The sequence below is a fragment of the Chelonia mydas genome, chromosome 1 (assembly GCF_015237465.2).
Source record: "Chelonia mydas isolate rCheMyd1 chromosome 1, rCheMyd1.pri.v2, whole genome shotgun sequence".
NCBI lineage: Eukaryota > Metazoa > Chordata > Testudines > Cheloniidae > Chelonia > Chelonia mydas.
Genome location: NC_057849.1, coordinates 156,984,466 through 156,996,887, shown reverse-complemented (window position 1 = coordinate 156,996,887; position 12,422 = coordinate 156,984,466). Strand labels below are relative to the sequence as shown.

At 39.7% G+C, this 12,422-nt stretch overlaps 1 protein-coding gene across 1 annotated transcript in view; it reads right to left on the bottom strand.

Annotated features, from left to right (window-relative positions):
* Nucleotides 1–12,422, bottom strand: part of DSCAM (DS cell adhesion molecule) — a 603,664-nt gene that overhangs the window by 44,431 nt on the left and 546,811 nt on the right. Inside the window, exon 28 of the mRNA XM_043538206.1 lies at nucleotides 3,987–4,017. Within this exon, the coding sequence (XP_043394141.1) occupies nucleotides 3,987–4,017 (31 nt within the window). The remainder of the gene's footprint in view (nucleotides 1–3,986; nucleotides 4,018–12,422) is intronic.

Below are 12,422 nucleotides of genomic sequence, written 5' to 3'. Positions count from 1 at the left end.
GATGGAGAATCCACCATGACCTCACCCCTAAGAAGCCTTCTTCACAAAAATCTCTCTCTCTATCGAAATTCCATCCTGGAGATGAGAAACCCTCTTATTAAAACTGATTTGTCTCCATGAATGGTTGTTTTTTCAAAGAATTGGCATTTTCCAACCAAAAAAATTGTTGAAAAATTCCCAACCCACTCAAGTGAGTGGGTCTTTAATGTTAGAAAATCCAGGCTATTAGCATCAAGGGATTATAATCTCATAGATAAGGATTCCAGAGACTACTTCCCTAACAGGAAAAATATCATTTACTTACATTTTAGTTACGCTGAGATGATAAAAAAAAAAGAGACTCTAGTGATCACAAACCTTAAATTTGTCTCAAGGTTGCTAATTAGCTCTGTAGACATTGTGATGGTGTGTGTATATAACATACTTCATTTATTGACTATGGATAAATATTTTTGTTCGTTTGTTTTTTAAGCAAGTGAAATGCATGAAGTGCTAAAAGTTTGTTCAAAACTGATTAAAGATATGAACATCATTTTGAATAATCTATCTATAACCACCCCTCTCAATTGAATGACTGAAAAAATCTGTACATTCAAAACAGGGTTGAATCTTACACACTCATTTATACAGAAAGGGACTACATATGGCACCTATGTAAAACTAAGGTCATTTTGGATGCTTGGCCAACAGTCATGTCTCTTCATTAATTTTTGGGGCTGAGGTCAGTGAGTAGGTTAATGCAAAAGAGGTAAGGAAAACCATTCCTTTGTAAATGTGAAGGCTGGGTTAGAGATTTCAGGGGCAATTTATGTCTTATTCTATGCTCAAAATTAGAAACATAAGCCAGTTCCTTATGCTAATCAATGATGAACAGTTAAGAGGAATTTATCTGGAACTTGCTGCTAAAGAAAACATCACCAAGCTGAGCTCAAATACTAGTAACTGTTACTAATTTGAGGTGCGAGGGGCAAATCATACAACTTTCATTAAACTGTTAATATGTGGGGCTTGCGTAGCTTCCCCAGGGATCTGACTTAAATACCCCAAACCAAGGCATTCAACACAAAGACTAAAGTGCTATCCTTAACCCTTTTTATTCTTAAATGCACTCACAGGGGCACAAATATCCCCAAGGGAGATTTCTAGATTTTCTAGATTTGTATATGATACTAGGTTTTGGTATAACATAAAGAAATCTTATTCATAATGTACCAAGCAATTTAACATATTTAACTCTGTGTGTTATTGGGGTGTTGCCTCCTTTGTCTAAAAAAGGCCTAAATTTTCAAAAATTAACCAGTCATTTTGGGAGCCTCAGTTTTTGGCTACCCAATCTGAGGTAACTCTTAAAGAGGCCTGATTTTCAGAATGTGCTGTGCATGCGCCCTCTGAAAAAAAGGGTGTCAGAAGTTGGGCACTCAAAATTACTAGTCACTTTTGAAACTGTCCTAAATCACATATTTTTTTCAAAATGCCTATCTTGATTATTGTTTGCTGTTATTTATATCTTTAAAAGATATATATGCAGTAGATTTTTTTTAAATCAAACAAACTGATTTTTAATGGGATGGGGGAAGGAATGATTGTCAATACTTACAAAAATTAAAGGTTTCAGAGTAACAGCCGTGTTAGTCTGTATTTGCAAAAAGAAAAGGAGTACTTGTGGCACCTTAGAGACTAACCAATTTATTTGAGCATAAGCTTTCGTGAGCTACAGCTCACTTCATCGGATGCATACTGTGGAAAGTACAGAAGATCTTTTTATACACACAAACCATGAAAAATGGGTGTTTACCACTACAAAAGGTTTTCTCTCCCCCCACCCCACTCTCCTGCTGGCAATAGCCCATCCAAAGTGATCACTCTCCCCACAATGTGCACGACAATCAAGTTGGGCCATCTCCAGCACAAAACCTGGATTTGTGCTGGAAATGGCCCACCCCGACCACCACACACATTGCAAGGAAAGCGATCACCCCAGACAAGCTATTATCAACAGGAGAGTGGGTTTGTTGGGGGGGGGTGGGGAGAAAACCCAGATCCGTGCTGGAAATGGCCCAACCCGACTATCACACACATTGCAAGGAGAGTGATCACCATAGACAAGCCACTACCAGCAGGAGAGTGGGGTGGGGGGAGAGAAAACCCCCCGGTAGTGGTAAACACCCATCCTCTCACGGTTTGTGTGCATAAAAAGATCCTCTGAACCCTCCACAGTACGCATCTGACGAAGCGAGCCATAGCCCACGAAAGTCCACGCTCAAACAAATTGGCCAGTCTCCAAGGTGCCACAAGCACTCCGCCTCTCCTTGCGAATACAGACCAACACGGCTGTTACTCTGAAACCCGAGGCAACAACTAATCTCTAAAGCTGCAGGGTACCTTTGAGAAAACCTTTTGTAGTGGTAAACACCCATTTTTTCATGGTTTGTTTGTATAAAAAGATCTTCTGTACTTTCCACAGTATGCATCCGATGAAGTGAGCTGTAGCTCACAAAAGCTTATGCTCAAATAAATTGGTTAGTCTCTAAGGTGCCACAAGTACTCCTTTACAAAAATTAAAGGTTGGCAGAAATGATTGCAGATAAGTAACATGATAGCTATACTAAAACATTTTGCCAATGCAACTCGATCTGATCTGCTATGTTAGTACTGGGTCTCTTTTGAGCAGAGGCTTTCCAAATATGCTGAACTACGTGGGTTTTTTGTGAGATAGAAAAACACCAAAGAATGACTCTATTGAAATCATTTTTACGTGTTACTTACAGTTAGCTAGGACTCCAATCGTATGTAATTGTACTCACACAAGCAATACTACTGAAGTCAGTGGGACTCTACAGATATGCAAGTGTCTGCAGGATGGGGGTCTAGATTTGAATCTAGGTTAACTGATTAACCCTATGTATCACCAACACACCAGAGATAGTCTAATTACTAAGGTGTGCCGTAAATTCAAATTAAATCTAAAACCTCAGAGATGGAGGAGTTTGAACTTTTGAAAATGGTCCAATCTGGCAAATCGTCAGATATCCTGGAGGTTTTTATTTTCTTAAAAATAAGTATGATTTTCAGTTAATATGAACCAAAATGGTCCTATTTTCAAAACCCCACAATGGTTTCAAAGTTCAACATTTTTTTCCGGACAAAGAAACAAACACTGAAAATATGAAATTTCCATATTTGCAGGTTATTTTTGCAAGAAGAGTCATTTTGTTGTCATTTCATAAAAGAATTATATTTCTGGATAGTGAAATGACTCAGAACAAAACAGCAAAATAATAAATAAATTGTCTCACTTTCACAAAGCTCTGCTTATAATCAGCTAGCAATCGTGTGTGTGTGTGTGTGTGTGTGTGTGTGTATGTGTATTGTATTTGCAAATATGTGCTTCCAGGCACTTATTGCCTTCAATAAGATGATCTCTGAAGAGCAATTCCCTTTATGCATATTATGAAAACACTTCAGTGAACAGGCAAAATGTCCAAAGGGACCTAAACATGTTCTGTAATTTAATCCATTAATACAGGGGTTCTCAAAACTTTTTATACTGTGGTTCACATCTTAATGGAGATATTGTTTCATAGATCACCTTTTTTGCCATTTATGACTGCACTGATCACCTCTCTTTTCACTGATTGAATAAAATCCCTGCAGCAAGTTCAGCAACTGCTTAAATGCACATCCAATATTAGGAAAGCGTTCAATGCATCTTCAGCCTCTTTTAACATGATGTTATAGGTGGAAACAAGGAGGTGAATCAGCACCTTGTGACCGACCAGATTTCTGTGGAACTCTGTTCGTTCCTGGACCATTAGAAATCACCGCCCCCATTCCTAAGAAAACTAAAATTGTGTGTTTGGCACATAGATACAAAGAATTCAGGAATGGAAAGTTTAATAATTAAGTTGTTCCCAGGAATGATTTTGAATATAATCCCTTGAACCAGAAACATCATTAAATTTGGAATTACTAAACATTATTCTTACCTCATAAGCATTTCAGCCAAACTCTTTGCATCTAGAAGAAAACATGGCAAATATTAGTACCTGATAAGTAGCTAGTTAACACTTTAATTTTTGTGCCGCAATGGAAGTTTTTTGGTAGATGGATTATTAAGGAGTGGAAGATTCAGACGAGCCATTTATTAAAGATTATTCTCTTTCCTCAGATCAGCCGTCAAGACATAATAGCCTCTAAAACTCCTTATTTTTGTTAAAACTGTATTTGACTACCATATATCTTTCTGACACACAGAGCACGTATAATTCTCCAGTGGCAGTGAAAATGCTCAGAAACATATTAAAGGCTTTATTGCAAACTGTTCGTCTTGCCTTTGAAGAAAACTAAATTTAGAGCAGAATAGAATTTAACTTGAAAAAGCTAAAGAAATTCAGTAGAAGAGAGAGAGACAATATAAAAACTAGAACAGCCCTAATAAAAGCATTAACACTGTCCTTTCTTCAACACAATTGGGTTAAAAGAAATCAAGATGAGTTAAAGTAGTTCACAAAGTTTCAGGTAGGTCATGACATGAATGAGCAATCTCCTACCTGGGCACCACCAAACCAAATCTGATTGCCTGGAGAATTGGCCAAGGAAGATCACAAAAGGGTGATCTTGTTCGGTCACAATCAGGTACCCACACCATTCCATTAGCTATTATGCAGAACTACCCCTTTGTGTTCAGAGAGAGCCCTACATACAAATCAGTAGGCAGCAGCTTATTCCCATAAGAGTCAGTCATTCAAAACTATCCCAATGGGTGGACCCTTATTCCCTTACAGAATCCCACTGACTTCAATAGGGCTCCAACCAGGAGTAAAGGTCCATGTAGGTGCATGTTTTTGTGTTTCAAGCCACTAGTTTTTAATTCTTTTTTTAAAACTTTCCACTGTAATCCCCTAAGAACTAAGTCTCACACTGAGACTCTACCACCTTGAAGTTTCTTTTGTCATAATGGTTCTGCTATATCCTCAGCCTGACCTCTTGGAGGGACTACATTCTCCAGACAGCAGTTGGGAACTGGCAGAAAGGACAAAGCAGTTCTCATGGGATACCAGGACAATGGAGGAGGGCTGTTCAGGCAGATAGTAAAATGGGGTGGGTTGGGTCTTGCTCCTCCCAGGAGTCCCAATCCAATCTGACATCCAGTATTCAGAAACTGTCCCACCTTCCTCTCACAGAAGTCCATGGTGGCTCTTTGAAATTAGCTAGATCCCCAGTTAATATACATCCCAGAAAGAGGAAGATTTTTATTTTATTTATTATGAATATTTACTTACATGTTTTCCACTTTCCAATTTCTAAGATTATGTTAGTTTTCCTCCTAGAGATCCAAATTCAGTTTGCTTCTGTAACCTCCCTCCCTTCCCTTCCTCTTGCTCCTTTTATCTGTTTATTAATTTGCTACAGATTATCTAAATTTTAGATTGTAAACTGTCTGGGGCAGAGACTGACTTTATGTTATTTGTTTGTAAATGTCTCCTACAACTGAGCGCTGATCCCTGCTTAGAACTGCATAACAATGGAGAAATACCCTTTGCTGTTTATGTACTGTTATGCTCCTTGAGGAGGGAAAATTATAGGCACGAATCCCATGAATGGCCCCTGTGCAAAGCCTGCAGTTATTTCAGGAACAATTGTAATGCCAAGCGCCTCTGAGTACATCACAGTCCTGACAGCTTCAGAAACCTGTGCCATGACAACCCCCACAGCTGATTTGCCAACTCCAGACTGGTTAGCCAGGGACCTGTAGCCGTTTGGAGTAGCCAGCTTCCAGATGGCTATAGCGACCTGCATCTGGACTCATATATGACCTCCTTTACACGGGTGTCCTGGCACCTGACGGTTGGGGTAAACTGATCACCAGCCTCCAGAAACATCTGCTTCTTCATGCAAAAGTTCTGGAGCCACTGCAGGTCATCCCAGGTCCGCATGATGAGGTGATCTCACCAGTCTGTGCTTATGGCCCTGCTCCAGAAGCACCAATCTATATATGAGGAGTCTGCAGCTAAGGCATGAACAGCATCAGCTGGGTTGTGACTGGCATGTTAGTGTCCCTCTCTGAGAGATGCCTTCGGCAGGCCAAAAACTGCCATTGAAATGTCCACTGGCATCTTGCAGATGCTCTGCCTGATTCCTGAAATAGGATGGACAGCGTGTGGTGGAGAAGTTCTTCCACTGGGTTAGGATCCATGCCGATGGCTCTGGCTCTTGGGGGTGTGCAGATACACAATGGCTCAGCTGGATGTGTTGATGGGCAAAAAACACTCAAAACACTTCCAGCCAACTCCTGCTGGACAGACAGACAAGTTCTCCCACATCCCACTATGAACCAAGCCTGTGAGTGGCTACAGCTGGCAAAAGCACTAGGAACTCTGGGATATGATGGTATATGCCCACAGAAGCTGAAGTTCTGACTCAGATCGGAAGTATGGATTCACTAGCATGGTTGTGAAGCCCAGGTTTCAAATGCAATGTGAATGCTCAAGTGCAGGCTTGGAAACACTGAGTCTGCAGGCACAGGTCACACAGACACAAGATTACAATGCTATGTAGACCTTCTCATAGGCACTATTGTAACTATTATTAAAATAAAGCCCTTTCTGGGTATCATTATCAACGCAGAAAACAGATTAAAGGGAACCCTTGGAAGGCTGGTCGACCCAAAGTCTGCCTTTTAATGTTGCCTCTTCTATTTGTTTGTAAAATGAATATAATTATTTTTGTGGCATTTTTAATAAAACAAAGACTGATGCGCATCCCCCCCCATCCAAAACATGAAGTAAGTTAAAAATTCATGAGTCCAGAGATCACAAGCAATCCCAGAACAACAAAGCAGTGTGCAGGTGCAACAGAGGGAAAGAAATGTGATAAGAAAACAAATCTCAAGTTTCAAGCTTTTAAGGAGTTGTTCTATCAAAAATTGGTCATGTGGAATCCTTAATTTACCTTTTCCTCCCTTGTCTCCTTGTTTGCAAATCTATCATCATGTCCAGGATATTGGCAGAATTTGTCTTTCTCTTCTCCCTACCTCTGCTGAAATCTTTTACATTCCTTAATCACCTCCGGGGTCTACTGCATGTATTGCAAGTTCCTCATACATGGTCCTATTAAATGTCACATCTCTAAACATCCAAAGATGTAGGCTACAATGGGCAAACCATTCACATGTTTCAGGAGGCAGGAGCATATCGTCACCAGCTTAATGCCTCACTCTTAATGGATTTTTATTCAACTTTGGCTATAATGCAAACTGGGCTCTCTTTGCTTTTAAAATCCTACAGGGATTTGCAATACCCTACATCTTGACATCAGCCACCTTATCTATCTACGTTGGGTTTTATATCTCACTCTGACTGAAGTACCTGAATGTTTGTTCTCCCCTTCTGCTCATTCCATTCTTTCAGTTTTAACCTTCTCTTTCCCTTTGCAATGCAAGAGCAGATAGCGGGGGACAGAGAGGAGATGGGGTTTTTTTCACTTGAAATTCTCCACTTGAATCACTGCCACTGAGCATCTCTCTCTCTTTTACATCAACGGGTTTTGCTGTTAACAGCTGATTGACAATTTATACAAATAGGGCTACCTGATAACAAGAACAATATTTTTAAAATTATAAACCAAACTAAGGCCCTGCTTCTGCTTCCAGCTGAAGACAATGATGGTTTTACCATTGACTTTTAAGGACTTGGCAAGGTCTTTATGTACAAAAGACAAGGGAAAATGAAGCCTATATTGCCTAGAAAATGCAGCCATTGATGCAAAGTAAGTTCTGATTTCTTGCGGATCTCGTTTGTGTTTCTTGTTGCTGACAAGTTACAGCAATATCTGGGATGATGTAGAGACCAGAGCCAAATATTATCCACAACTCAGACTTAACACTGTTGCTGTGATACATAAAACTCTCCTCTACCCTGCAGAAAGCTTTAAATCAGCAACTCATAGTTCCTACAGTGAGACTACAGATAGCCAGAATGCTGGTTGAAACCAAGGGAAAGTTTTTTCGTTAAATGTTCGCTCCTTTTTTTCATTGCAGCTTGTCCAGTTGGCTCTAGAAAGCAAATACAATGTGAATTACCCAGCGCCACTTGTTTGGAATAAATGCAATGCAGTATCAATATGCTCACTCATGTTTCCTTTTCCCTTGGTTTCAAGCAACCTCTTTCCAGATATTCTCAGCTGCTGCTCAGCTATATTGTGCTCCTTGCTGTATCTGAAAAAAAAAATGGAGTGAGTTTATGTTCTCATCACCATTTATCTGTGGTAGGGTATTTATATACGTATTTAGCTGGCCTTAGAACATTTGTGTAAGGGAGCATCTCCTCACAATTTCACCCAGACTGCCAGAAGGAAACCTGCAGCACTATGCAATGGTGCATAAAACGTTGAATGAGAAAATGCTGCAGTCTAACTGCAGCACCAATATTTAGCACAGCAACTGCCCAAGTTGGTCCATTGCCTCAGACAGGTTTCAGAGTAACAGCCGTGTTAGTCTGTATTCGCAAAAAGAAAAGGATGCACATCCGATGAAGTGAGCTGTAGCTCACGAAAGCTCATGCTCAAATAAATTGGTTACTCTCTAAGGTGCCACAAGTACTCCTTTTCTTTTTGCCTCAGACAGTAGCCGCAACATAATACACAATGGTATATGTGCCTTTTCCAAACTCTGCACAGAGCTTACATGTGCATGGCAGTGACTTACTGAATGAAAACTAATGTACCGAAAGTACATGAAGGGTGACTCAAAGTCTGTGAATACTTTACACATTTGGTAAAAAAACACCTATGCCAATTGCAATAAGACAACAATAAGTTCAAAACATTAACAGAAGCAGAAATTCAGACTCATTGATATGCTAACTGTACATGCTAGAAAGGCTTCTGGTGCATAACTACATCAGGATGTGAAAAATGGGAAATCCAGCTTCTGCGCTCACTTTTGCTCACTGGGATCTCATCAGTTATATTTCTTAACCCATTAGGGTTGACTCTGGGGAAATCATCTGTAGTTTTAAATTGGGCGTTGCCACTTATCAGGTATCATTCTGTGCTGGTATCCCCTGCTTGGATTAAAATGAACTGAAATTCAAAGCAAAGGAGATACTGTTTCAGTAACAGTGGGGGCGAGGTTAATAGCAGAAAAAGAGAGAAAGTCAGCAGGTTCCTTGGTTCTACTATATATCGAGAGTTACTGAATCACTATATGATCTCAGGCATCACTTGACCTCCTTGTGCCTCAACTAATATGGCCGAAAAATTGGGTAAATAACTGGTTGAAAACCAAGTAGTGTCTCTGTACGGAGAGTTCTTGAATAAATAAATAAATTATACAACATGCGACATTGGAGGAAGACAATTTTTTAGCTGTCTCTACATTTTAAAACAATCATTAAAATGCTTTAGAAGGTAGAGAATACTGGGTAGGTTGCTTAATTTGCCTGGGCAGAACTGAAGCCATAACCCCATTCTAGATCATAACCATAACCCCAAATATAGATCATGGAAAGGACGCTCTTATGAAAAATGCACTGCAAGTGACATCAATCTATGAAAAAGATGTGGGGGTCATGGTGGATAATCAGGTGAGCATGAACTCCCATTGTGGCACCGTGGCCAAAAGAGCTAATGAGATCCTGCGATGCACAAAGAGGGGAAACTCAAGTAGGAGAAGAGGGGTTATTTTACCTTTGCATTTGGCCCTGGTGCTACTGCTGCTGGAATAAAGTGAACAGTTCTGGTGTCCACAATTCAAGGAGGAGGTTGATAAATTGGAGAGAGTTCAGAGAAGATACACAAGAATGGTGAAAAGATTCGAAAACATGCCTTATAGTGTTAGACTCAAACAGCTCAATATATGTAGCCGAACAAAGAGAAGGTTAAGGGGTAGCTTGATTATCGTCCATAAGTATCTATATGGAGAACTCATATTATAAACGGGTTCTTCAATCTATGAGAGAAAGGTACATCATTATCCAGTGGCTGAAACTGGACGCTAGATTGGAAATTTTTGACAGTGAGGGGAATTAAACGTTACAACAATTTACCAAGGTTTGTGGTGGATTCTCCATCCCTGGCAATTTTTAAATCCGGACTGGATGTTTTTCTAAAAGATGTGCTCTAGGAATCATTTGGGGGATTTTCTATGTCCTGTGTTATACAGGAGGTCAGACACTAAATGATCACAGTGGTCCCTTCTGGCCTTGGAATCCGCATTCCCACTTCTCCCTCAGTTGTGTATCTTCATGAAGATACACACACCATGTGTCATAAATATAAGGGAAGGGTAAACACCTTAAAATCCCTCCTGGCCAGAGGAAAAACCCTTTTACCTGTAAAGGGTTAAGAAGCTAAGATAACCTCGCTGGCACCTGACCAAAACGACCAATGAGGAGACAAGATACTTTCAAAGCTGAGGGGCCGGGGAGGGGGGGGGGGCAGGAGAAACAAAGGGTCCTGTCTGTGTGTGTGATGCTTTTGCTGGGACCAGAGCAGGAATGCAGGTCAGAACTCCTGTAAAAAGTCAGTAAGCAATCTAGATAGATACGCGTTAGATTCTGTTTTGTTTAAATGGCTGATAAAATAAGTTGTGCTGAATGGAATGTATATTCCTGTTTTTGTGTCTTTTTGTAACTTAAGGTTTTGCCTGGAGGGATTCTCTATGTTTTGAATCTGATTACCCTGTAAGGTATTTACCATCCTGATTTTACAGAGGTGATTCTTTTACTTTTTCTTTAATTAAAATTCTTCTTTTAAGAACCTGATTGCTTTTCATTGTTCTTAAGATCCAAGGGCTTGGGTCTGTGTTCACCCCTGCAAATTGGTGAGGATTTTTATCAAGCCTTTCCCAGGAAAGGGGGTGTAGTGCTTGGGGGGATATTTTGGGGGGGGGAGACGTTTCCAAGTGGGCACTTCCCCTGTTCTTTGTGTAACACTTTGGTGGTGGTAGCGTTTAACCTAAGCTGGTAAGAATAAGCTTAGGGGGTCTTTCATGCAGGTCCCCACATCTGTACCCTAGAGTTCAGAGTGGGGAAGGAAACTTGACACCATGCAATAATGTTCATACTTCCTAAAAAAATATTTGTAAAAGCCTTTATGAAGAGAAAACAATTTCAGAATTATATTAAATGTAAATAATGTCAGTGAAAAGTGAGTCAGTGATAGCTTTAGGATCATAATGATTCAATAAATATTTCTGTTCTGTAACTGGATAAAAGCCAGATGATGTCTTCATATCATATGATCAGATACTTTCCATTGTGACAGGAACTCAGGAAGATGTTAAACAGCATCTACTAAAGTTAGATATTTTTAAATCAGCTGTTCCAGACAACTTGGACCCAAGAGTTTTAAGAGAGCTGGCCAATGAGCTCTCTGGACCATTAATGTTTTTTAAAAATCTTGGAACACTAGGGAAGCTTCAGAGGACAGATAAAAGCTAATGCTCTGCCAAAATTTAAAAAGGGTGACAAACCAAGTAATTATAGGCCTGGGTAAAATAGTGAAAATAGTGGCTGATACTGGACTTGATTAATAAAGAATTAAGGAAGGATAATATAATTAATGGCAATCAACATGGGTTTATGGAAAACAGAGGCTGTCAGACTAACTTGATATCTTTCACTGATGAGATTACAAGTTGGGCTGATAATTGTAATAGTGTTGATGTAATATACTTAGACTTCTATATGGCATTTGACTTCGTACCATACAACATTTTGAATAAGAAACTAGAATGAGACAAAAAAACAATATAGCACACATTAAATGGTTTTAAAACTGCCTTGCTGATAGAATTCAAAATTTAACTGTAAGAAATATTTTGACATTTGTTTTGATCCTGAAATGGGATGAAAAGTCAAAATATCAACTTCTATTCAGGAATGAAAAGTTTAGATTCAGAAATGTCAAAACAGGGGTGTTTCTAGTGGGGTCCTGCAGGGGCCAGCTCTTGGCCCTATACTATCTAATAATTTTTATCAGTGACATGGAAGAAAACATAAAATCTTTCCTGATCAAGTCTGCAGAAGACACAAAGATTGAGGGAGTGGTAAATAATGAAAAGGACAGGTCACTGATACAGAGTGATCTGGATCAGTTGGTATGCTGGAGGCAAGCAAACAATATGTTTTTCAATGCAATGAAATGTAAGATCAGACATCTAGGAACAAAGACTGCAGGCTATATTGATGGGATGGGGGACTCTAGTCAGGGAAGCAGTGACTCTGAAAAAGATTTGGGGGTCGTGTTGGATAATTAGCATAACATGAGCTCCCAGTATGATGCTGTGGCCAAACAGGGCTGATGCAATCTTTGGATGTATGAACAGAGGAATATTTAGTAAGAGTGGAGAGGTTATATTTCTTCTGTGTTCGGCACTGGTGTGACTACTACTGGAATACTGTGTCCTGTTCTGATGTCCA